At 40.7% G+C, this 25,507-nt stretch overlaps 1 protein-coding gene and 1 long non-coding RNA gene across 3 annotated transcripts in view; one reads left to right on the top strand and one right to left on the bottom strand.

Moving 5' to 3' along the window:
- LOC146821181 (uncharacterized) overlaps positions 1 to 15,908 on the top strand; it is a 62,371-nt gene extending 46,463 nt beyond the window's left edge. The window contains exons 2-3 of the long non-coding RNA XR_014963126.1: positions 7,197 to 7,240; positions 15,783 to 15,908. This is a non-coding gene — a long non-coding RNA (uncharacterized LOC146821181). The remainder of the gene's footprint in view (positions 1 to 7,196; positions 7,241 to 15,782) is intronic.
- Positions 5,855 to 25,507, bottom strand: part of TMEM87B (transmembrane protein 87B) — a 388,295-nt gene continuing 368,642 nt past the window's right edge. For both annotated transcript variants that reach the window (XM_085612119.1, XM_085612120.1), the window contains one exon: positions 5,855 to 6,599. In XM_085612119.1, coding sequence (XP_085468245.1) covers positions 6,558 to 6,599 — 42 coding nt within the window. In that variant the 3' untranslated portion in view covers positions 5,855 to 6,557. The remainder of the gene's footprint in view (positions 6,600 to 25,507) is intronic.

The raw sequence follows: 25,507 nt of genomic DNA, 5'->3' as shown, positions 1-25,507 counted from the left end.
AGTTGAAGGTGCATTTACATTCATAAATTGCCCAACGTCAACATGTATCTGGGACCAGGTTCAAATCATAAAAAAGGGATTACCCCTGATGCTTGCCATATTCGAAGTCTACTTCAGCTGCTGTCTGGAAATTTTCGGGGCAAGCCGTCAAGGGCAGGGGGGGGGGGGGGATGGTGCATGAAAAGGGAGGGGGCGCAAAAAGTGAGTTCCCCCTTTTAATTCCCTTAGGAATTTTGAACACAACTTCTGCCTGGACGGAATTACACCAAATTTGGCAGAAAGCTAGCTCTTGGTACAGAAAGAGGCCTTTTTGTGATTTGGTGTACATCTGCTTAGCGGTTTTAGGGCTATTAACCGAAAACCAAATTTGTATATCTAGGGACACGGATCCTCTGCAGATTCGCAAATCCAAGCACCAATAGCAATGCAGTCATTGGCTGGCTGCAACCTGAGAGGAAAGTTGCGGCTTCCATTTTGTTCATCAGAACTCGATTCCCAGCTGGGAAAATAAAGTTTAAAAGTGATAGAAAGGTTCAGGGTAGATGTACTCTGACCCCATGAGATTAATCCTAGGCAAGAAATGGTCCAAAAACTTTTTTTTTTGCCTCATGGATTCGGATTCAGGTGGATTCGGATCAGAGAATCCAGATCCCACTTAAAAAGAAAATACATTAACTCACTGACCCTCCTCCCCTATGGAAACTAGGTCCTAATTATACCTACTGGCAACCACCAGCAGAGCGATGATATATATATATCTATATAAGAATTAGGGTAATATCTTCTTAAGGTTTTAGGAGTGGGTAATGGTATAGGGTGGTAAAGATGACTTTAGGGTTTAGGGGTGGGAAGGGGTTTCGGGTGGCAAGTGTAGTTCTAGGGTATATTGTGGGTAGGGATATTGGGTGGTAAAAGTTTTTAAGGGTGCATAAGGGTATTGGGTCGTAAGGGTATTTTTAGGGTTTAGGGGTGGATGATGGTCTTGAGTAGTAAGAGTGTTTTAGAGTGGGCAAGGGTATCAGGTGGTAAGGGTCCTGGGTGGTAAAGGTGTTTGAGGGTTTGGGGTGGGTAGGGTTTTTGGTGGTAAGGGTATTTTTAGGGCTTAGGGTGGGTAAAGGTTTTGGGTGGTAAGGGTATTTTTAGGGTTTAAGGGTGGATATGGGTTTTGGGTGCAGAGGGTATTTTTAGGGATGCGTAAGGGTAGTGGGTGGTTAGTGTTTTTTCATCATTAAGGAGTGGGTAAGGTTATTTTGAGGTACGTTTATTTTTAGGGTTTAGGAGTTGGTAAGGGTACTGGGTAGCAAGGGTGCTTTATGGTTTGGGGTGGGTAGGGTTTTGAGTGTCATGGGGATTTTTAGGGATTAGGGTGTGTAGGGGTTTTGGTTGGTAGGGGTATTTTTAGGGTAGGTAAGGGTATTAGGTGGTAAGGGTGTGTTTAGGGTTCGGGGTGGGTAGGGGTTTTGGGTGGTAAGGGTATGTTTCGGGTGGGTAGGAGTACTGGGTGGTAAGCATGTTTTAAGGGTTTGGGGTCGGGTAAGGGTATTGGGTATTGGGTGAGAAGGGTATTTTATGGTTTAGGGATGGTTAAGTTTAGCTCAATAAGGTAGTATAGCAGTTCCCAAACTGTGGTGCGACCGTGCCCCAGGAGGCCATGACACATTCCCAGGGGGTCCGCAGGCAGCAGTTTTAAAAGCAATAAAAAGTTCCCTGTATAACTAGAAGTTTTTGGGCAACAATAAAAGTGTCAAGATAACTATGGTGATTAACGTACCTGCAGGAGAGAGATAGGAGTGTTGTCTAGGGGTAGATTTGACTCATCTATGGTAGCGCTGATGGTTAATATGCCTGCTGCAAAGATTGAATACCATGCATTTTAAAGGACTGTATTTTATGCGCAAAGCTCAGTGGGTTATAGCTTTTGCAGTACATAAATTACAATCATATTCTAGCACAGTGAGCTACAAACTGCCATCAAAGAGCTGCAAGCAACCTGCATGGAACAAATTAGTAAGTTAAGTATTTTTCCCGGTATTTCAATATCCTGATGCTACTAAAAAAAGGGTTGTTTTGGTAGAAATAAATTTGTATTATTAAATTCAATGCTAACCACGGTGTTATGTTTTGAAACCTTGAGTTTGTGCTTCTCCAGACCAAGCACTCTTAAAAAACAAGTATTTGCAATGCAATAGGTCTTGCATTTACGCGAGTTTAAGCTATTTGCATTGTAAATGACAATGCGTTTTAATTATGTTTCAAAAACCAAAACATAAATACAAGGCATGGTCATTTCCAATGCCAATAGCTGAAACTCGCGTAAATGCGATACCTGTTGCATTGCAAATGCTTGTTTAAATAGTTTGTGTTATATGTATGTATATAAAACTGCCCCCCAATAAATCCAGGGTTGTGTGCCTCGTGTGGATCCCAGAATCTTGTCTTACTCTCGGGCCCCTCAAACCTAAAACTTTGTTAAAAACCATACATTTTTAAGCACATTTATGTGGGGAAAAGATCCCGAGTCCATGGGGATCCACACATTTTTTACCACCCAGCACTTCCACACTTCTGATAAAAACGCTATCGCACTTTCGTGTGCGTATTCCTAGTATATGACGCATTGGTAGCAGAATATTTTTTTCTCATTTGTTTTTCTCTGCTATGCTTGTAAAAAATAATTCAAAAAATCTGTTGCACCAGCTTGTCAAGGACACTCCTATTGGCTATGCCAACACCCGTTCTCGGTTCGGAGCTTCCATTTGACAGCCTAATTTGTGCAAGACGCGAGGTTCATTGGATACTTCCATTTAATTTCAGAGGACTAATCCTCTAAGTTCAGAAGTCTTCTTATTGCAACATTGAACACATGAAGACGTAGTCGTCGTTCCATGGGCAGTGGTTTGGTTGATATATTTCAGCGGGAGTTGGGCTTATTTTTCACGCAGCTGCTATCTAGCCGACAGAGTTCCGACCGCTTCAAGATGGCGAAACTTATGGTTTGTGACGTCAGAGTGACGCAATAATGCCCCCTGGAGACGAGGTGCGAGCGAGCGCGGTTGCTAGAGTGGTTTTAAACTGTAGTGAGAGGCGGGGAAGGGACAGAACGCCTTTCGGGGTGGGGGCACTGAAGGGGGGAGCGGGCAGGAAGGGGCAACACTGAACGACAGGACCAAGAAACCAGCAGTGGCAAAGCAAGGTTGATTGGCTTTGCAAATTCTTGTTTACTGATTGCCATACAAATGTAAACTATATTTTTCGTAAAAAATTAGGCACAGGATTGAATGTTAGGGACGGTGTTAGCTTTAATTCGGCAAATCATATAACAGTTAGCGCCGCAGAAGCAGCACCAGAGCACCTCTAGTTTCGTTCGCATGCACAAGATATAGAACTACCATCTTTCTACCCGGTGGGGGTTAGTTTTAAAAGTAAAACTCCATGAGAAGTCAAATATCTCCGTTCATGTCAGTTCTGACAGAAATGAACTGTCCTGAATCACCTGCGGAGAAGAGGCCGACTGGCAGTTCATTACTGCAATCCGATTTATAATGCCCTGAAAACACATATGTGATGCAGCGTGCGCGCGGAATTCCTCCCAGTGAGCTCAAAATATTGAGACGGCTTCCTGCACTCCAGGGAGGGAAAGTGAAAGCGCACCATGCGCGCGCTGTGTAGAACGCCAGCCCTATGCGGGGACAGGAGATGTGCACACGTACGGAGTGCACATCTCCTGTCCCCGTTCGGCAGAGAAACCAACGACAATAGATCTCGCCAAGGCGAGCAGCGCATGCGCTGCATCGCTAGGCAAGACCTAATGACTACCAGTTTGGATGACATGTGAATCCAACACCTTGTAGTCCCCTTTGCCTTATGTAACATTTTCTGTACACGGATTTACACATTATGATTCATTATCTCTGTATGTGTTCGATGTAAAGTGTTCCAACACCCTACAGTGGTATGAGAGGTGCTATAAAAAATGAAATACGTATGAGGGAGGGGCTATGTAGAGATGAGAGCCAGTGTTGAGGAAAAAAAAAAAAATCAAAAGGTGACAGGGTCTTATAGTTAGGCTCAGATTTCACATGTACAAAACAATAGAAATTCACCAATTATAATTACTTTAGCTAACTATAACTTGCAGTCCGCAATGCACGGCTTATGACTTCACACATTATTTCACTCGTAATATCATGCGTGGCTACATCATGTTGCCACTTGAGACATGCTTAAAAGTCTACTTAAGTGGGTGGCACAATAAGTGCTGCTGGTCCATCATTTAATTTACAGGTCCTGGGTACATGGAGTACCACTTTACTATGGATTTACAAGAAAATTAAATATGTCAATTAGGTGTAAGCAAATTTGACTATGTTGAAAGGGGAGAGCACAAGCAATTTACCACTGCTCACACGTGCCAGAGTCCTAAAGCCAACAAAAACAAATTTAGCAAAACAGGTGGGGTGAAGGCAAAAAAATGCTGGGGTGACTGAACTGGGAGGGCCATGTCCAACAATTAAAAACAATTGGGTTTTAAGCAGCCAAGTCCGTTAGAGGAAGAGCACCAATTGGCCTCGATCTACTAACAGAATATAGGTGTTGTTATAGACCATAGCTGCCTTTGTATATTTAACTAAATAAAATTCCATAACTGTGAAAGGCCGTTCAACAAGAGGCATCGGATTACGTCTGTAGAAACATGGCAGGAATTTAACGTGAAAGAGAACAGTCATCTGAGGACTGTACCTACCAGAATATATTTGGAGAATTAGGGCAGGTAGGAAACATACCACCCCCTTGTTTAATTCTCTGAAGGATGTTAGGCTGACTAATCATAGGGATGCACTTGGATGCCTCGAGTTGTAAAGAACACTGGAAGAAGGTTGCCAAGTACCCGTAAGCCAATGGATTGCACCTTGCCAATAAGAGCCAATCAACATGAAACTTATGCCAAGGGACAACCAGCACTTGCTATACCAATACTTGGCTGACGCAGAGTATCAACTGCATACTACTCAGTAATACATCAATGCAGATCAATACTATAAGGAGAAAAAAAATGTCAAGTTATAATGCAGATTGCGGTTATAGTTTTAAAAAATCCCCCATTCACTGCAATCATAGTGGTGGACACACCTGGGAATTCCCCATCTCATTGCTGCTCACACTTGTGTGACTATAGATCAACTCTAGGTCACTCTTCTCATCCATAGAAGCTTAAGTAAACTGAAAGTATCCGACAGTACATGCTGCACCACACTAAATATATTAAACCATTTTTTCAGGGATACATGGAGGAGTTTTCTCCCCGAGAAGTACAGAGTTAATATGAAGAACTTGGAAGAAGCTACGATGACCCCTATCACACAGACATGGCACTTATTCCAATTTAGAGTCCCAGAGAAGGTGATGAGTCTGAATGAAGTGTTTTTTTGGGATGGATCATCGGCACTGCCATGTGGTTACAAATGGCTGATGCTTACTGCAAACAGTGACATCTCACAATCTTGGGGCTGCTAAAGACCATCCTCCTTTTGGTCACATACCTAGGATTGGGTCATCCAAGGGGTCAGTGGAGAGGAAGGATCAGCTGGATGCCCCACAGCAGGGAGGTTGGAAGACAACCTATGACTAAGTAAGCACCCTAACAAAGTCCATCTACATCCAGCAGCAGCCTTGCCTGCCCAAAAGCAAAATCATAGGAAAGAAACAGGGTTGAAAGAACAGATGCCACTGTTAGAACAAAGTGCAGCTGACAGCTCATCTCTCTCTTCACCGAATTCGACAGAAAGCTTTAAGTTGAAAGAAGGATGTTACTGGCCACTACCACAAGCCTTAAAAACAGAGACAAAAAATCTAATCTAGCAAAAATTGGCATATTTATTAAAAACTATGACCAATTAAGCATAAGTAGGGAGTAGTATTCTTTGGTAATATGTTATATTGGCTCACTATTCGTATATTTTTATTTGCCTTCCAAACCACAATACTTTCCGGTATTTAACACATTGGATAAAAGCGCTGTGGATTTCACAATACTTACACATTACCAATTAAAACTCGTCAATTACGAACGAAGATTGGAGTCATTTTTGTTAAAAACAAGGTCAGCTCCATGTTCACATTTATATTAGGGTAAAACAATTTCAAACACAAAAGTATCATTGAAGTCCCTTACATTATTGCAACAAAAAATTCTTCAATAGTGCATTTGTAAGCAAAGTCCTCTTCAAATCTGCACAATAGCACAAAGAAGACACAGTGTTTGTGCAAAACCCACCACATACATTATTTAGAAAATGTAGTCATTGTATTGTCCATGAGAAAGACAAAACCAAGAATGTAGTTTAACAAATAAATAACACTTTCAACAAAGCTTGTGAATATCCTTCTTGGATAACGAAATGGAAACAAAATGTTCTGGACCAAATGTGAAAATGTTCAGGTCCTTGAAGAGCATCTTCGATACAATCGCCAGCGCAGTACCAGAATCCGGTAGATCCACATGCAGCTTAGAAGCGGATTTCATTGTGCGGCTCTTTTTGGACTCGTTACTAGCAATGTCACTGCTGTTTAGACATTTCGTACTTAGTCATCATTATCTCCTGAAGGAGGAGCGAGAAAGAAAGACATGGCTCATCAGTTGAATACAGATAATCTTCTATAATAAAACCAACATCAAATCATTTGATCTCCAGTAAATAAGTTTACAACAGTCTGAGACCAGGAAAAAGGTTTGAGCCTTTAGAGTTAAAACCTCGTACGAGGAAACAAATGCAAGCACATGTGATGCAATACTTTCTGTGATTTACTATATGCCTAATAGAGGAGCCTTTAAAAACAAACTTAATTCATACCCTCTCTCCTTTTCCTTGGATCTTCCTTCTCCTAGCTGATGATTTCCTTCTCTTTGTTGTGGATATAGGCCACTGTTAACGTTAATTACATTTGCAAGCTGAATTTAGTTCAAAACCTTACTTTCACATTCAGGGACCCTAATATATTATGCTTACATATGTTATGCCACATTTTGTACTATTGTTTCTTCTACCTTATATTTGTATATGTCCAAATGGAAAAAAAATGATTAGAAAAAAGAATTAATAAAATTCAAAAGGTTATTTTTTTAAATCTGATGACAATACTTAATTAACAGAGGTTCATATGGGGGCAATCTCATTTTTCAAACATTTGTCTTTTAGCACAGAGAATTAAGATTGGTGAATTTTGTGCCCATCCTTTACAGGTAACTAATTAACAAATTTATATATTTGATGTTACTCTAGTGGTGAACACGATCAGCTTTTAAAACACAAACAAATAAATGTGCATGAGTTATTTTCTCTGTAGAACAGAAAATATTGCAAATTACTTTTTATCTGCCTTGACTGTTATTCTGTTGTATGTTTTCCTAAGCTAACCAGATGTGATGTTTAAGAACAAAATCTGCAGTGTGGTTAGACAAAAGTTAATCTTTTCATTGTCAACAAAGCAGGATATGTGAAGGAAGAATGAAATGCAAAGAAATTAATTAATGAAGTTACTTCCAGTAACACTCTTTCTGGTAGAGACTATCCAACCGCAGATTCTTCACCTTTTGAATACTCCCCCAGGCATCAGACAGGATCCGAAAACTTGTCCGCAGTACGTCTGTGCAAGTAAGGGGCACCATGGTCCTCCGCACCAACGCCATTCCGCTCCAGCAATGATGTGCATAGCCGGCATAGGCGTCACTCCCACATGCTTACAGCAGTTGCTTTTGAGGTAGTCCATGCCCCCAGATGCACAGCCCGGACAGCAAATCAGTGTAAACTAATGTACAGATTGCTATATGTAGGATCTTTTGAGGACAGCGTCCAATCCACAGAATGGAGAGGATGGGAGGGTTAATGGGGAATCTGCTGTTAGTCTTTACCAGAAAAAGCATTACTGAAGATAAGTAACTTGTTCTTATGATAGAGACTTCTAACTAAAGTCCCCTCACCTTTTGAATAGATACCAAAGCAAAACCTATTCGAAGGTGGGTCTGTGAATTGAATCAAATCAGAGTCCTGTGGGACCAAGTGGGGTGAAATACCCTCTCGGTGGACCGGGCTGTCAAAACATTAGTGCATCGTGAACGTGTGGCAAGGCATCCACGTAGCAGCCTACCAAATGTCCATAACAGAAATTCAGAGCGCCAACGCAGTGGTAGCAGCCTTGACTTGGGTAGAATGGTCACATAACCCTGCTGGTTCTTTTTTTTTGGGCCAATGCTGAGCACATCTTCTTGCACAGCACAATACTACACAATAGTACATTTCTGCTTGTTTTTGCCCTTCTTAGTTCCCAAAAACCCCCCAAAAAGTGTTGATTGTCCACTTGTTGGTCTCTAGTAAGATCAATGTAAAAACTCAGTGTTCTTTTAAGGTCCAGGCAATGGGGTCTCGCATTCTCCTAAGAGGGGGGAAGCCGAGCATAGAATGCCATTAAGTTGATGGTTTGACTGACATGGAACGGCATGTCAGCTTTTGGAAGAATGGATGCCCAAGTTCGCAGAACCAGCTTTTCACAGAAAAAGATGGTATATGGCAGGTTGACCGAGAGCTTGGAGCGCACTTGCTTGTCGTGCTAATGTTTTTGGCAACGAGAAACACTTTCATGAGGGCGACGAGCCGCAAGGAACAGCTGTGCAAAGGCTCAAAAAGTGTCCAAATCAAATATGTGAATACCAGGTTAAGGTCCCACATCTGCATAACAAAGGGGTAAGGAGGTAACAGATGATGGAGTCCTTTCAAAAAACACATTAGAACAGGTAATTTCAACAATAAGGGTTGATATGGCAATTGTGAAAAGGTAGAAAGATACCCTTTAACATCACACAAACCAAATCCTTGCTGAAAGAAGGAGAGAACAAACAAACAAACCACCAGATAACCTAGCCTGGAGAGGGTCTACCTGTTGTGCACCACACCAAACTACAAATTTCTCCTAACATCAGGCATATACAGTTTTTATCGAGGGGTGGCTAAGATGACATCACCTACCTCCAAGGAAGACCGAAGGTGTTCATTTGTCTCCGCTCAATCGTCACACGTGAAGGTGGAGTGTGTGCAGATTCGGGTACAGGACCCTTTTCAGCTTCTGCAACAGGAGGTCCTCCTTGAGGGGCAGCTTGACTGGAGGGCAGATGCTCATGCCCAGGAGCTCTGGATACCAAAATGCTTAGTGCCCAGTCTGGAGCCACCAGGATGACCTGAACACGGTGGGTTCTGATCTTCAGAACTCTGGGCCGGAGGTATCAGTGCAAATGCATAAAAGAGCCTGGAATCCTAGTGTAGGTGGAAAGTGTCTCCAAGAAAGACGCCTTAGAAACTCCAATGCTCAGAACTGCTGACATTGCAGGTTCTCAGCAGTGGTGAATAGATTGAGCCAAGTTTTTCACCATGCATGGAAGAGACCTTGCAGCACCTCTGGGAGTAGCTGTAGATCCTTGGCGGTCCAGCCATTTCCAGAGGCACTGCACCACCTGGCACAGAGTCGACAGCTCCACCCAACACCGTTTGTTGCAAAACCACATGGTAGTGGTGTTGTTGTGAGCACCTGCACCAGCCTTTCCAGGGCAGAAAGGCTTTCAACTCCAAGTGGATGGCCGACAGTTTCAACAGGCTGATGTGGAGCCGGATTTCCGCTTGAGACAAGAGGATTCTGATTACCCCCCTACCCCCCCCCCCCCCCAATTCCAGCTGTCCTTCCCCACCTAGGAGTGAGACATCAGTCACCACATTCAGCTCTGCTGGGGAAGAGAGAGGGGTCTAACGCTGACCCAATCACGGTTCGTCAGCCATCACTGCAATAAATGGCAAGAAAAAAGACCCTGAAAGAACTGCCCCAACTTATAAGCATTCTGCAGAGGTTATGAAGGTTATTGATCGAAGGTTTCAGAGAAGCAGATGAATTGTTAAAAAATAATGCGAACAACCCAGAACGGAGATGAGTATGTTTATATGTATTATGAGAGACTGATGCAGGTGCAGTGACTATATAGTGTAATGGAGGATCCTATTAAACAAGGTGCATTGGGTTTTATGTCTGGTTTTGTGTTGGGATTGTAAGAAGAACTGAGCACATAGCTTCAACAAAGTATGATATGCAGTCAAGTGAAGTCAACTGATGAAATTCTCGCTTAAGCAAAATATTGAGATGTGTATTGTGAATCTGAAAAAAAGTTGACAAACGACAGGTTGAAGGCGGCACAGACATAGTTTTTTGAGGAAGGATGGCAAGTGTTGATATCCCAGAGTAGTAGGATAACATCCCATCCTGTTATCACATGGTTTTCAAACACTTGGTCCTCTGAGAGGTGCAGGTAGGGTTCCAAGTTGAGGTTTCAATCCTAATGGTGACAATGGGATGCTGAAGCCTGAAGTGTGCCACAAACTGTAAAAGGTGGCCATTGGAAAAGAGATTGCGTATTGAATATGCAGGTGCAGCACTCCATCAATGATTTGCTGATGGTACATGTAATGTCTACATGCCACATAATGGGTTGATGATGTTATCAATGGTCCTAGCCCAACAGACGTTCAGAACATAAGGCAGCTCTTTAGACCTATACCTTCAGGACCACCCTTACCACTATAATTACAGAATTGTGCAGTAAAAATTCCACAGAATTTCCATGTGCAAGCAAATTCATAATAACGAGCTTGCAAGACAATCCGTGATTGGTGTTTCATTTTCACAAAGTGCAGCTACCTTACTGGGTACCACAAGGACCCAGTCAAACACAATGATATTGCCTGATGGGTGAGGGTTGCATGCTTGGTGCAGCTCCTGAGGCAGGTCATATGTTGACTTTACAATTAATGTCATCCCTTGTCCTTCCACGTCGATACCAATGCTACCCAATCCACAGATAGACCAGTGAAAATTCCTAAACTACCCCTCTCAGGAAAAGAAGAAGTCCAACCTGTAGGCATTGCAAATAAATGTTTCCTCAAATTTCAGATTGTTCCAGTGAAGGTAAATTCAATTACAAATAATCATGAGTTTGTGATTAGTGAAACAAGTCCTGTGAACCTGCTGGCCCAAGACTTACTCTGCAAATCGATTTGTGTTATATACTGTACACCTGATTATGTCTACATTCAAACAAATGTGACAGATGTTGAGTTTAAATTGAAGTCCGAGGCAGAAAAAATGTAATGCTTTGACAGTTCCCATAGAAGTGGACATACCTTCATAAAAGAAGGTTTGTGATTGGACAAGTAAAGGCATTAGGCTTATTAAAAGTGCTAAGCCACTGAATGTTACATTAAAAGAGGGAGCAGTCTATTCATGTATATCACAGTATAAACTTTCTCATTAGGTTGAGGAAAGGTTTACCCCAGTCCACGGGAAATTTTGGGGAACCTCCAACACCACTACAACGGGGTTTAGCAAGGAAATGGGTGGACATTGGTGATAGTAGAAGATTTAAGGGCAATTAACAATATATCAGTCCCTTGTTCAGCAATCCCAAATCAAGCAATTATATTGTTTCAAATTTCAGCAGATGCAGAAGGGTTCACATTAATTGATTTATATTAATCTTCTTTCCTTCTTTTTGAGCATAGCAAGTATCTTTTTGTCTTCAAATTTAGAAATAAGGCACTGGTGTTGCAAAGATTACCTCGGATGTATACAGTCAATATCAGTCTTTTCACAAGATCAAGAAAGATCTAGAGGCATTACTATGAGTCAGTCAAGGATCAATATATTGATGAACTAATGATTGCCAAAACAAGATAGGCTTGTAAATTGGACACCAGTGCATTGTTGAATCATTTGGATGATCAGAAACGCAAGGTCTCACTAACAAAATGGCAATACTGTCAGATAAAAGTTACTTATTTGGAACATCAGGATAGAAAGGAGTGCGAAAAGTGTCAAAAGAATGCATCTCTGCAACACTCAGAATGAGAACACATCATACACAGATGTGAGAGTGTTCTTGGGAATGGTGGGCCACTGTTGACAGTGGATCCTCAATTGTTCCCCAGTTTCTGCGTCATTGCAGGGACTGACATATAGTGACATTACTGGCCCAGTGCCCATGGGTGGGAAATGCACGAAAACCTTCCTAGACCTGAGACAAGAATTGGGTACAGAACTCACTTTAGGAATGCCGGATTATGAAAAAGATGGGAGGGTCTCTTTCTGTTCTCACTCAACAACATGATAGTGAAAAAAGAGGTGTTGTATATATTTCTTGAACCCTAGATCCAGTTGGCGCTGCTCTTATCGGATGCTTGAGATTGGTTGCAGCTACTGTTGAAGCCACCATCCAAAGAGATTCAATGGTTTTGGATCATATATTAATTGTGTTTGTACCACACTTAGTGGAGATACTTAAGACCTGAAGCAGGACTCAACATTTGATACAAGATTGATTACATTCAAGCACAATTTTTGCAGCCCCAAATGAGAATCCGAAGATGCAGCACCTTAAATCCTGCTATTCTTTTGCCATTTCTAGAAGTAGAAAATTATATTGACAACAATGATGAAAAATATGATTTTTAGAAATTAACAGGATTGTGCACAAAATCGAGCCCTGACATACATGATGTGCATTTGATTTCGGCGGATTTGGTTCTTCTTGCTGATGGCTCTTGTTTAAGAGACATCGAAGTAAATTTGTGTGAAGCATGTCCTGTTGGCACATTAATGAACATTGTTGAAATATTATATTTGAGCAATGTGTTTTCAGCACGGGTTGCTGAGCTGATTGCTCTTACTAGAGCCTGCTGTACTGCTTGTGCACAGAAATGCTACAATTTACATAGATGGAATTCATTTGGAATTGTGCACAATTGTAGCCAGTTGGATCACAACAAAGTTTCATGACTTTTACGGAGACACCAATTCTAAATAGACCACAAATCCTTGATTTGTTGTATTCTATGAGACTGCTGTCTAAAATTACAGTTGTGAAATGACCACCATATGAACGAGGGAGTAATGTCACTAAAAGAAATAATAATGCAGATGCACGTTACTAGGCAGCACTGGACACAGCATTGCCAATGCAGGTTGATAATCACTAGGCACCTGTTCTTACTTGTGAGTCAATGCAAATATTGGATGAGTTGAGAGGAATACAAGATGTCAGGTGAGGAAAAGAGAGTGGGACAATGTGGTATGTAAACAAGGGCAGGATGACTTATAGAAACGTAATGATGAAAGCTCTGTCTTGCCAAATTCACTGTTCCCACAAACAGTAAGGTTATTTCATGGACCGGGAAGAGATCGGTTGAGTAAAACATTGTCAGAGGTGCAGTTGTGGGTCAGTAAAATAATGTTGGAAATAAAACTCATGTAGTAATGAGCCATATGGCAAAGGCACATGGTCCTTTCACTGAATTACAGCTTGATATTGAGGGAATGCTACCATGTAATAATCAGAGGTACAACTTAGTAATTATGTGCATGGTATTAAAGTAGGTTGAGGCACATCCGACAAGGAGATGTAATGCATTGCCAGTTGCAAAATTATTGTTCAGGAGGTTGACTTTTTGATATATATAATTCTATTAATGATGAAATTGGATGGGGTGGACACCTCAGAAATGACATTATGGCAATGTATTAGACATTGATCAACAATTTTACTACAGTATACAGTCGCATTCATGAGGAGTTGATGAGGGACTGAATGGAGTCATTAAAAATAACCAGTAAACGTATGCACATCAACTTCTGAAATGGCCAGAAGCAATCCATCTGGTATTACGGAGTACAATGTGTTCTCTAAACAAAATCTACAAGCACCACAAAACCCTGCCTGGTAACTAAATATAAACAATGTATTAAATCATATATTGAAAAGCGCAAAAAGTCATACCAGCCCACAACATAAGGATCCCCACAAATCTCATGATTCTATCTTTCTCATGAGAGATTTAATTGCATCAACTCTATTGGGCTTTGGTGTGCATGTACAGGTACGTCTCTCCAGGTAGATCGAGAATGGAGGAGAACATAGAGAATAGTTAAGTCTCCTTTGCCTAAATTCCAACAGGAACCTATCTTTTGTTTCTCTGGCGCTTGTTCTATTGTTGGTTACTCTTTATGAATAAGGGTTTTCTCTTACATAAATATATAATACCTGTGGGGTTCCCTGGATCATTATGTTTTCCTCCGTATGAGCACTAGTATTCGAACATTGTTTCCTCTATGTCTCTTACTTGTATTCATGTGAAGTATGCCTCCTTCGACCAGAATTTTTATAGAGACTTACACCCCTTATCACGGTGAACCAGTAAAATGTTGAGACAGTCTACCCACCCGATAGTATCAAGGCACTACGACTAGTACATTGTTCCCTAAGATGGTAAGACAAACAGGTTTTCAAGCCATCACACAGGCCCTGCTTGTGCCTGTGAAACTGTAGTTTTAACAAATTTTGGCATTTTTTTTTCTTTCATATAGAGATTTTTCATATCTCTAGTACACCAAATGTAGTTGGTGTGCTCCTGCAGTCAAATTTGCTTGATTGGAGCCGGACGTATAGCGGTTCGACTGCTGTAATTATTAAGATCAATATTTTTGGTTTCCATGGCATCTTAATGGTGTATGGATAGTGGTTTTCTCCAAGACCTTACACCGATTAACCCAGGTTGGTATTTAATTGAACCTACACCTGGTTATGAACACTCATTCAGATGTCTGTTTTGTTTTTATACACATTTGGTTTTCCTTCAGTTCTCCAGTATGGTATAAGGGATCTGATTCGTATGAATCTGTCTCTTTCATCTTGTTGCCACTTTGGAAGAGGTTTCTCTATGTTCTAGTATGTCATCTATTCCGTCCATGTATGCTAAATTTTCAGCACAGTGTTCTGATGTATTCTTATGTATTTCTCCAGGAACCCCCTGGTTAACTCTCCAAGAATTATTCCCCACTTCGGGTTCTAGTTTTATTGAGTCCTATTTTCATCCTGAAGAAGGTCGACCTGGGAGAGAGATCTACACCAAAACACACGTAGGCGCTAACTCAGCACAACAGCCATTTAGACCAGGACAAGGATCTAATCGGAGTATCATTGAATGGAGGAACCTTGGGCCATGTATTATTTGGAACGTTGGAATAAGCAAAAGAAGGATTCATCATTGTCAAACTTATTTTTTTACTGGCCTATAGAAAATTAGTTTTGGTTGTTTTTATTGATGTGTGATATTGGTGCTAGAACAACTGAAGTGTGGGATTGACTCTGTATGTCTATTCGAGTGAATGGTAGTCTGATTCAGCAGATTTGGGGGATGTTGGTATGTGGGGGTTCTTAGAGACTTTTCCATACTTTAATGTAAATATTATATCTTGGATTCCTATCTTCTGCTTATATTTTACAAAAACGAATACACTATTTGATGTGTCAAAAAAATGAATACATTTGATATGTTTAATCTCATGAGAAAGATAGAATTAGAAGATTTGTGGGGATCCTTATGTTGTGGGCTGGTGCGTGACTTTTCTGAGCTTTTCCACATATGATTTAATACATTGTTTATATTCAGTTACCGGGCAGGGTTTTGTTGTGCTTGTAGATTGGTATATTTCCCCTGAACTTGCTGGTATTTCAGTTTGCAGGGGCCTTATTTTCTTTGTTTTTGTTCTCTAAACAAAATGACTGGTCTAGGCCCACATGAAATATTAATGGCTAGACCAATTTGGTATTTGTTTACAGCTCTGCTCAGCATTACTAATGACTTGATCCTGGACTACTGCAAGCATTTGCTGATACAGTGCACAATATTTATCACCAGGTGCTATTTGCCACGCCTCTGGGACCTGAACTGCATGTCATGTTCTACAACCAGATCAGTGGATTGTCACAAAGCAGCATGTAAGAAGAGACTTTTGACAGCAGCATTGGAATGGTAATTAGCATGTCTTTGAAGTTAAAGGTCTGCCTTCTTGGTTTCATGCCTCACACACTCAGAGTGTAGGTAGCAGAAAGTCCAGTTCTCTCAAATTAAGTCAGGGACAGACTCAAAGCTTGGATATAGAGGGTGGAGTGACAGAAGAGGCAAGCGAAAACAGTTTAGTGTAAACTGATGTAAAAACCAAAGTTTGAGCGAAAGTTGAACTGCACAAAATAAAACTCAAGAAAAACAACTTCAAACTGAAGGTGAGTTTGCAAAGAAGAGCCATGCAAAAAACCTCTGCACTTGGTTGTTCGAAAGCAGATGAAGAAAGTAGACAAAGTACTACTGAAGATCATGAACTGGGTACTAAAGTGTTCTCAGAGGGAGGTGAAACGCAATCAACGAGAATAAGAAAGCCATATAAGAAATGCACAGCTCCTGAGAGAATGTATTTGGGAAGAATTGAATCAGAAATTAGCTTGAAAGATCATCAAATTTTGTTTGACGAGACACTGTAATGTGAAAAAAGAGACATAGAAATCCTCATATCCTGAAAATGTTTTTCTGAAAAATAGTGAATGACGAACAAAAAAGTACGTTTTTTAAGGACTGTTTTTGTCAGACAGATTGGAAGAGAAAATATCTACTAGAAGAAAGAAGATTTGCAATGCTTCCAAATCAGATTTAGTCATTTTAATTTTGGCTATTGTTATCGGACTGGTAGCATTCATATTTCCACTTCTAGAATATATCTCAACATTAAAAATGGGAATAGTACTAAACATAATGAATAAGATGCTAAAATAAATAACAATTATTTAGGCAAAACTAAATAGTATTGTTAAAGAACTATAAAGAGAACATGAATGTTATATTTGTACACATCTACCTACTTCTAATTCTGGTGTTAATTACAATTTTCTGTGTCCTATGCTCTGTCCTGTTAGGTATATTACTAAATATTAGCGCATAAAAATCTTTAAGAGAAAGTCAATAAAGAGCTTGATGTTCCAATAGATGAGTTGCTGGCTACTACAAATCTAGGAAGAAGTGCATTTATATCAGTTCCTTTAAGGTTTCACAGTGCTAATATAAAATGTACTAATGTGTAAAATATGTATTTTTTCCAGAAATAGGTGTATGCAAACTAACTGAAGTGGAGTGTTGCTTTATTAGGGAATATAATAATCAAATCCAAAATGCTAAACCTGCAAATTCTAGAGTGTTGAGATTTAAACCCAAAGAAGAAACTGTGATTAAGAAGTCACATATACATACTAATCTTAAGGTTTGAAAAGAAGGGGAAGGACAAGTGCATAGCGTGTGATGGTAAAGTCAAAGTAGAAAATAGTAAATGTACATATACTTATGATGTAAATAGGCATTATTTTTGAGGTGCTGGTCCTATGTTTAGAGGTATCTATCACAACTGCCTATTTCACATCTCCAAAGTACCTAATTATTATTTAGCATTAGTAGTTCCTAAACTTTATCATGGGAATAGTTTAAAAGGTGTGGTATAGTGGAATGAAGCTTGGTGATATAGGGCAAAAGATTCTGGATGTTTCATCTTCTTGATTCTTTCTACAACATTGCTTAATAATGCTGTATATTGCTTTAGAATGATGCAAATATTAGAAATTGGCCTACTATAATAGAGCATTTAGGGACTAACACAGCAGGTGTTTTAACCTGTATTAATAAAGAAATGCTTACAATCAGAAGTATGGTAATTCAAAATCAAACGGCTTTGGATAAACTTTAAGCAAAAGAGGCTAATGTTTCAAAAGTAATTTAAATTCAGTGATGTACATATGTGGCAGATACTTCACAGAACATTAATAGTTATATTAAGAATTTGGCTATTATTGCAGAATGAGTTTACCTAGACATGGGATCAGATTAGTGCAAAGTTAGGTGGATGGGGTAAATGGGTATTAGAAGAAGAAGCTGTATCACTTAGCATAGTATTGCTGGTTGAGATCGGTGTTTACCCAACATTTAAATTTTGTGAAGTTCCTCTTAGCATGTGTCTGAATATGAAGTGCAGAAGCAAGAAGAGTAATATGAGAAGAATCATTATGGAAGAAATTAAACTGGATCAGAGAAAAAATGAAGAATATAATAGATTGAAAAGTTTAATTATGAAATAGTTTTAAGGGTCAGATGTGATGAAAATGATAGTGAGATTTTGATGATGTGATCATTTTCAATATCCAGAGGGAGGAATTGAGAATGCTAATTAACAAATAAATGTATTTGATATCATTGTAATTGGTAAGACTGCAGGCTTTTACAATGTGCATAACAAATGTACAATTGTTTCTTTCTCTGTAAAATAGAAAAATATTGTGACTTAGTTTCCATCTTTCCTAAATGTTAGTATGCTATATCTTTTCCTTCTCTGATGAAACTTAATGTTTTCAAGTACAACACTTGCAGTGTGCTTTGGCTAAAATAAATGTTTCCTTGTCATTTTATGTGAAACTTCCTTTTAGCAGGATCATGCAGGAAGAATGATGTGCAAAGAAATATATTAAATGTATTTTAAAGCCGTTACTTTACTTCTTGTGAAAAGATTACATAAATAATGAATACCTGCAGAACAGGATTGTGTAATTGTATTCTAATGATACAAGTGTACAGAGGAAAGCAAGAGCAAATGTTTTTATTTTTGTGTAATATCTTCGTCCCTGTTGCTGACAACATATATTAAAAATAATCTAAAAATTATTCTGTATAACAAGTATGGCTCAGTATAAGAAGCCTCAAATAATATAACCATAAGCAGTTTGTTCATTTAGGTACTTTTTCTTTCAAGGTTTTTATTCATTTTCTTTTTTGGAGCTCCTCGGCTCAATTTTAATTGCAAGTTCACTTTAACATACTTAGCCTGTTGGAGTTATTTTTAGCTGATTTTTTGTCACTGTTGGGATGTTCACATTTTTACAGGCTCTCTGCACTTATTTTGTAGTTCATAACTCTGTGCTTAGATTATTGAATTTGCTATTTGATGTGTACTATTTTGCTAGCTTCCTTACTGCTATAATTGCAATGCTATGACGAAATGAGAGCCTATTTTGTAATTTTATGTGGCAGAGTTTCTGAATCCACTTGTTCTCTCACTGACCCTGTGCATCATTTTTGATGGAATAAAAGTGTTGACAGACCTACCATGTATCTTCTTGTGGAATTTACAAACCCAACCAGCAAGGCCAATTTTAGGACTATCATAATTAAACACCTGTACAACTTACAGAACATAACAGGCAATATGTTTGATTAATGCATTTAAAGCGGATGTATTATTTTAGTTTTCCCAATTGAACATTAGTTTAGGAAATTGATTGCAATAATACAACTCAAATCAAAGAATACAAGAGGTCATGAATGAACCAGCATGTTACCACTGTCGTCAATATAGCACATATGAAATAGAAAACTAAGGTCTGAATGAAGAATTCAAAGATTTTCTTAAGCATCTGTAGTGGGGAAATCCAGAAAAACAGGCTTGGCGGAGGGACTAATGAGAAGGGGCCAAATTTAAAATGTTATTGCCAGGAAAAGGCCAAAACTGCTATCGTGCCATTGGTTATAAATTCATATGGGGAATGTCAGCTGTATTGTTTAATGGGGGAGGTATTGCCTGCTCGCAGGGAATACCATAAGACCAAGATATTTCCGAAAAGTAGAAGCACAAAAATAAATTCAGGGAGGTGTGAGCTTGTGTGGATTCTACCACACTTGCGTACCCAGACAGCTGTGCTAGCGTAAATTACTAAAGTATATGATTTCCTAACAATTTTGGGGTAAAATCACCAGGAATTGCAGCTAAGAGAGTGGCGCCTACCACCCTGTATTCCAACACGTGTAAGGGCATATCATTTTGGACAGGAAACTGCTATAGCTGCAACAAAATCAAGTTAAAGGGGACTTTCTTTGTAGCAGTTATATGCGCGCACACACACATGTGCGATATATTTTTCTGGTGCAGCGTGAGAATAGTAAGACTTTTGGCACTGGCAGCTATTTAGTCATGGAAGTTAAATAAATGGACAGAAATAGTGTAATTTTTGAAACACTCTGATGTTTGCCGCACGTTTGGAGTAGTGAAAAGTGACTGGATAGGGATAGACTCAAACTCTTTGGATTCACCTGTGTATTTAGTTGAGAAAAATATCTGGGATGGGTCCGATTGCCTAGATTCCTGACAAGCCAGAGGCCAAGAACTGCCATCCCTTCATCCTAAATGTAACAGAAAACTCTCCTGGAAGAATGGCTTCAACATGGACGTGATTTCGGTCCGTTCCTGACCCACGGGCTATACCTACCAACACATGGGGACTACCAGACAGCGCAAGCTGACTATTGGCAAAAAAAAAAAAAGATTTTCTGCTTACAGTGGGTTTAGAGTGCCCCGATTGCTTTCCACTGGTTGGCTTTATTATCACTGTCATTTGCACTTTGTCAGCTTGAGTGGGCATTTGTTCCTCTTCTTGTGTTTGTTCCTCCCTGAGGCATTAATGCATTACTTGTGTCCTTCCATTGCACACTTTAGAGTTACTACTTTTTCTGTCTCCCTCATGTACCGCTCTTCCCCCATACGTGTTGCTTCACCGCCACCCAGAACATGTTGTGCTCACGCTCATATGCTTCTCCCCCTCTTTGCTTTCTTATCTATGTACTCCACATCTAAATGGGCTCAGGTAGAGGAGACCGTCAAAAACTGTTAATGAGATCTACCCTGAGACTTGCAACTTCTTTATTTAGTACCTGAAGGACAAATGTCAGAGTTAATATGGAGAAGATTCTGGAATCAGCCAGAGTTGAAGCACCTGTAATGTTATCAACAGGTTTGTGGTGATGTGGAGAAGAGAATGTGAAGTAGTTGAGTTGGGGAGTAGGACAGAAGAGGCGAGGTCAGGAACTACTGAATTTACAGGTGTCCCAGACAGCAGACCGTTGTACAGCCAGCCAGTGGGGTCAAACTTAAAAAAGATATGTTACCAGGGCTCTCTCAGGCTTATCCCAAATTCCTGAAACCTCAGACGTGCTTCAGTGATCCAACCTCTGTTCCTCAGCAAAAGAGCTGCAAATGAGAGAACCTCTGACAATTTGTTTTCACGGAGACTGAAGGATTCCACCTGTTGAGCAGCATGGTGTAATTGGTTATTGACTTGGTTTGACTATTAAAATCCCTGTTTATTAACGGGTGCGAATTAAAGAATGGTGTTTGACAAGTGTGAAGCAAGAGAGAGTAGGGGCCCCAGCATGGCACATTCACGGATTCATCACAGTTTAAGAGAAGTAAATACAATTTCAAAGTGAAGCAGTTTAAACCATCAGGTTCTTGTGACAAAAACATGCTATTGGAAGGTCATGTATAAAGAATAAATGAAAAATGAGTTTGACATTTATTCATATAGGAGTGTATGTTAAAAAGAAATACATTAAGTTTGGTTCAGCTGCATGCCACCTGTAAATTTCAGTAGTCTGTTAGAGTCTATATAAACAAAGGAAAGTTTTACCAAAACATATATGGTGTGGACAAAGGTGTATGCAGCGCACTAGCATCTTATGATTTCCAATTATGTATTTGCCAGCCTTACATAGAAATGGAAACAACCATAGGCAATGCCAAAAGGACTGGCTTATGAATGCACTGTCACACCAGAGCTAAAAATCCATGTAGGCTAATGACTGCTCCCATCGTATCTGTGCTGCTGCCAGAGAAAATCATACATTATATAGATATCCAAGACACTGTAATAGCATTAAAATGTCTTGTGTGCGTCCCTGAAAGTACAACCTCAGGCAGCTGGATAAATAAACGAAATGATGACAGCTGTGTGGAGGGCAAGCACTTTTTTGTGGAAGTACAAAACTTGTGCCTAATCAAAACATGTCCTCCTTGCTCCCAAAATGGGGGCGGTGCCAAAGCACCTTTTCTGCCGGCTGTAACATAAATGTCTGGCAACATACCAGACCATAAAAAGGGCTAGGACTGTTCACTACCTAACTAGGTAAACTGGAGGTACTATAATGTAAAATTGGAAATTTGTCACGGTGGAAAAAAGTTACATAACTGGGACACACATTTATATAATCATGGATTTTTCAAAGGATTAGTCTTCATAGCCCTACCCATGTTGCCGACATAGTAAAACCCCCCACCTTCTGTCGATCAGCCTTCTGTCAATCAGCTTATTGCGCCAAAGTGGAAATTAGGAAAGGCTTGGTTCACTGGCATAATATGCAAATCGCCAATGCACAGGCTAATTAGGGTAAAATTTAGGACAGGCAGTCTGCCAGGGTCTTCAATGAAGGTGATTTGTAGGAGACTGCTGTAACTCACATTATAAAACATCCAACTAGAATAAGAGGTAGGGAAGGCCAGTTCAAAATATGTTCATCCCTGGTCATGAAGGCAAAATTGATTTGGAATACAATACATCTTGAGACAGCAACAGATGAAGTACTGAAAATTCAGCTGTGCGTGGGTAACGAAAGGTAGATGATCACACTGACTTGCTTAGCACTTAATAAAGGAAGATGAATGGCTCCCCTGATTTGGAAAAGAGTCCAGCACACAACAAAAATGTGATATGGCACTCTGCATGGTGAATTCAATGCTGGCAATATTTGAACATCTAACATAGTTGTGGGATTGGAGGTTTCAATCAACATCACCTGGTATCACTGGTATGGGAAAGCCCCTCTTGTACACCACTCTAAATCATACACAAGGTCCAGGAGTAGATGAATGAATTCAAGTGTGTGTTGAAGGACAATGAGAACTTGGATGCCAATTGTTATTTTGATGAACTGTTAACCATAAGGACATGTATTTGTTTTCTATTCATAATAATGTTCTTTATTTACTGAATATATTCATATTGAGTATGCGTCTTAAAAAATAAAGATATATATTTTTTTTAAATCACAACGCTTAGATTGTTTAGAGTCAGAAACACAAAGGGAGAATAGTAGAGCCAAACAAAGTTGTACTCTCAGAGCATCTTTAATGACTTATAGTCCCTAGTAGCAAACATACTTATGTCGTCTCTAACTGGTCATCAACATTTACAAGTCATCAGACTATATGAAGAAAAGACATTTACTTTCTTTAAAAATAATGCTACAGATGGATGGCTTAGACATGGACTTTTTCCATTAATCGAAAGACGTAAAAGACCACTTCCTGAGAGTCAGACAGAGCAGGCCGTCCTCATTCACTAAGATCTCATTCAGGGGTAAGTGTGTGTTATAATGAACAAGTTACTTACCTTCGGTAACGATATATCTGTAAGAGACATATATTAGTTATGGATTCCTTGCCTTCGATTCACCCCCAGGCGTCAGACTGTACCGTTGCGCATTGGTAGGTGGCGTCGGTTGACTACGTGTTTGTCGTTGGCGTTGTGATTGCCGGGATGACGTCACGGTATCTAATTAGACGCCGCCATTGCGCGCGGACGTCAGTTCTTTTCACGACATGCTATGCCAGAAGAGCAGAACCATGCAAGACTCTAACCACTGGTGCACAAAAACTAGGGCCCTGAAAGGAAGTCCCTCACCCTAGAAGTAAGTTCACAAAACGGGGAGGATGGGTAGGGCGGTAAGGAATCCATAACTTATATATGCCTCTTAAAGATATATCGTTACCGAAGGTAAGTAACTTGTTAATCTGAAAGAGACAGTTATGGATTCCTTACCTTAGGATAGATAACCCAGCAATACCAGCCCCGGAGGTGGGTCTTCGAACTAAGTTCTCACCAGAAAATCCTGGAGAACTGAACGGCCAAAGAAGGTGTCTCTCCGGACTTGGCTGTCCAGGCAGTAATGTTTGGTGATTGTGTGCAATGAAACCCACGTGGCTGCCTGATGGATGTCATGAAGAGGGACTCCATGTCCCAAAGCAGTAGGGGCTGCCATCGCCCTGGTGGAATTGGTGCGCAGTCCTACCAAAGGTTCCTTCTTTGCCAAGGAATAACAAATTATGATGGAAAGAACGACCCACCGAGAGATGGTCCGCTTTTGCATCGTTTTTGGCGCCCACATAGCCAACAAAGAGCTGTCCATCCACCCAGAATTGTTTTGTGCGATCCTGATAGAAAGCGCACGTTTTGGATCCAGACGGTGGATCCTCTCCTCTTTCTTTGAAGGATGTGGGGTGGGAAGAAGGTGGGCAAAGTGATGGTCTGTCCAATGTGAAGAGGTAAACACGTTGGGAAGGAAAGAAGGTCTACTTCTAAAGACAACCTAGTCCAGATGAACAGCCACGAAAGGAGGCTTAGAAGACAGAGCCTGAAGTTCACTCACCCTAAGAGCGGATGGCAATCAGAAAAGCAGTTTTTAAAGTTAAAAGTCTGAGAGGACAGTTGTGTAGTGGCTCGAAGGGAGCACACATAAGGTAAGTCAAAACTAGATTCAAGTCACACTGTGGCATTACGAAAGGAGTAGGAGGAAAGAGATGAGTAATGCCCTTAAGGAATCTATTTACAATTGGGGATTCGAAAAGAGAAGGCTGATCAGCAAGCAGAAGAAAGGCTAAAATAGCCTGTAGATAGCCCTTAAGTGTGCTCAGAGCAGAGCCCTGTTGGGCCTAAGAAAGGAGGAACAAAAGAACCTAGGAAAGGGGGGTGGAAAGGGGATCCACAGCCTTTGCTGTGCACCATGCCACACATTTTTTCAATCTACAGGTGTATACCGTTTAAGTGGAGGGACGCCTGGATGCCAGAATAACATTACAGACTTCTGGAGGAAGGTCGAAAGCGGTCAACTGCCGCCACTCAATCTCCACGCAAGGAGGTGGAGACTGGACAGGTTCGGGTGGAGAATTGTCCCTTGCTGCTGCAACAGAAGGTCCTCCCAAAGAGGCAGTCTGATCAGAGGATCGATGGCCATGTGTAGGAGCTCAGGATACCAGACTCTCCATGCCCAATCCGGAGCCACATGAATGACTGGGCCCGGTCGCGCTTGATATTCTTCAGCACTCTGGGCAGAAGTGTTAAAGGCGGAAAGGCGTTTAGAAGACCGCAACCCCACTCGTGATGAAAAGCATTGCCAAGTGAGTGCCGCCTTGGAAATTCCAACTTGCAGAACTGCTGACATTGCGCGTTCTCTTCGGTGGCGAATAGATCTAACCAAGGCTCTTCCCACTGCTGAAAGAGACCTTGCACAACCTTAGAGTGTAGACACCTTTCACGATCCATCATGCACCTGCGGCTGAGTTTGTCTGCCTTGGTGTTAAGGGAACCTGCCAGGTGTTAAACCACCGGAGATATGCCCTGGTGTTTCAGCCATGTCCAAAGGCGGAGCGTCTCTTGACATAGGGTCCACGATCCCACCCGCCCTGTTTTTGCAGTACCATATGGCTGTTGTGTTGTCCATGAACACCTGCACTACTCTTCACCGGGCAGAGGGAAGGAAAGCCTTCAGTGCAAGACGAATTGCCCAGAGCTCCAGAAAGTTGAAATGGAGTCCGGACTACCCCGGAGACCAAAGGCCTCTGATCTCTGCCTCTCCCATGTGGCCACCCCATCCCATGAGTGACGCATCTGTCAATGCTGTGAACTCTAGTTGGGGAAGGGAGAGGGATCTGCCGGTGACCCAATCCTGGT

Source organism: Triturus cristatus, chromosome 6 (genome assembly GCF_964204655.1).
Source record: "Triturus cristatus chromosome 6, aTriCri1.1, whole genome shotgun sequence".
NCBI lineage: Eukaryota > Metazoa > Chordata > Amphibia > Caudata > Salamandridae > Triturus > Triturus cristatus.
The sequence above is the reverse complement of the archived record's forward strand: the minus strand, read 5'-3'. Positions and strand labels throughout refer to the sequence as shown.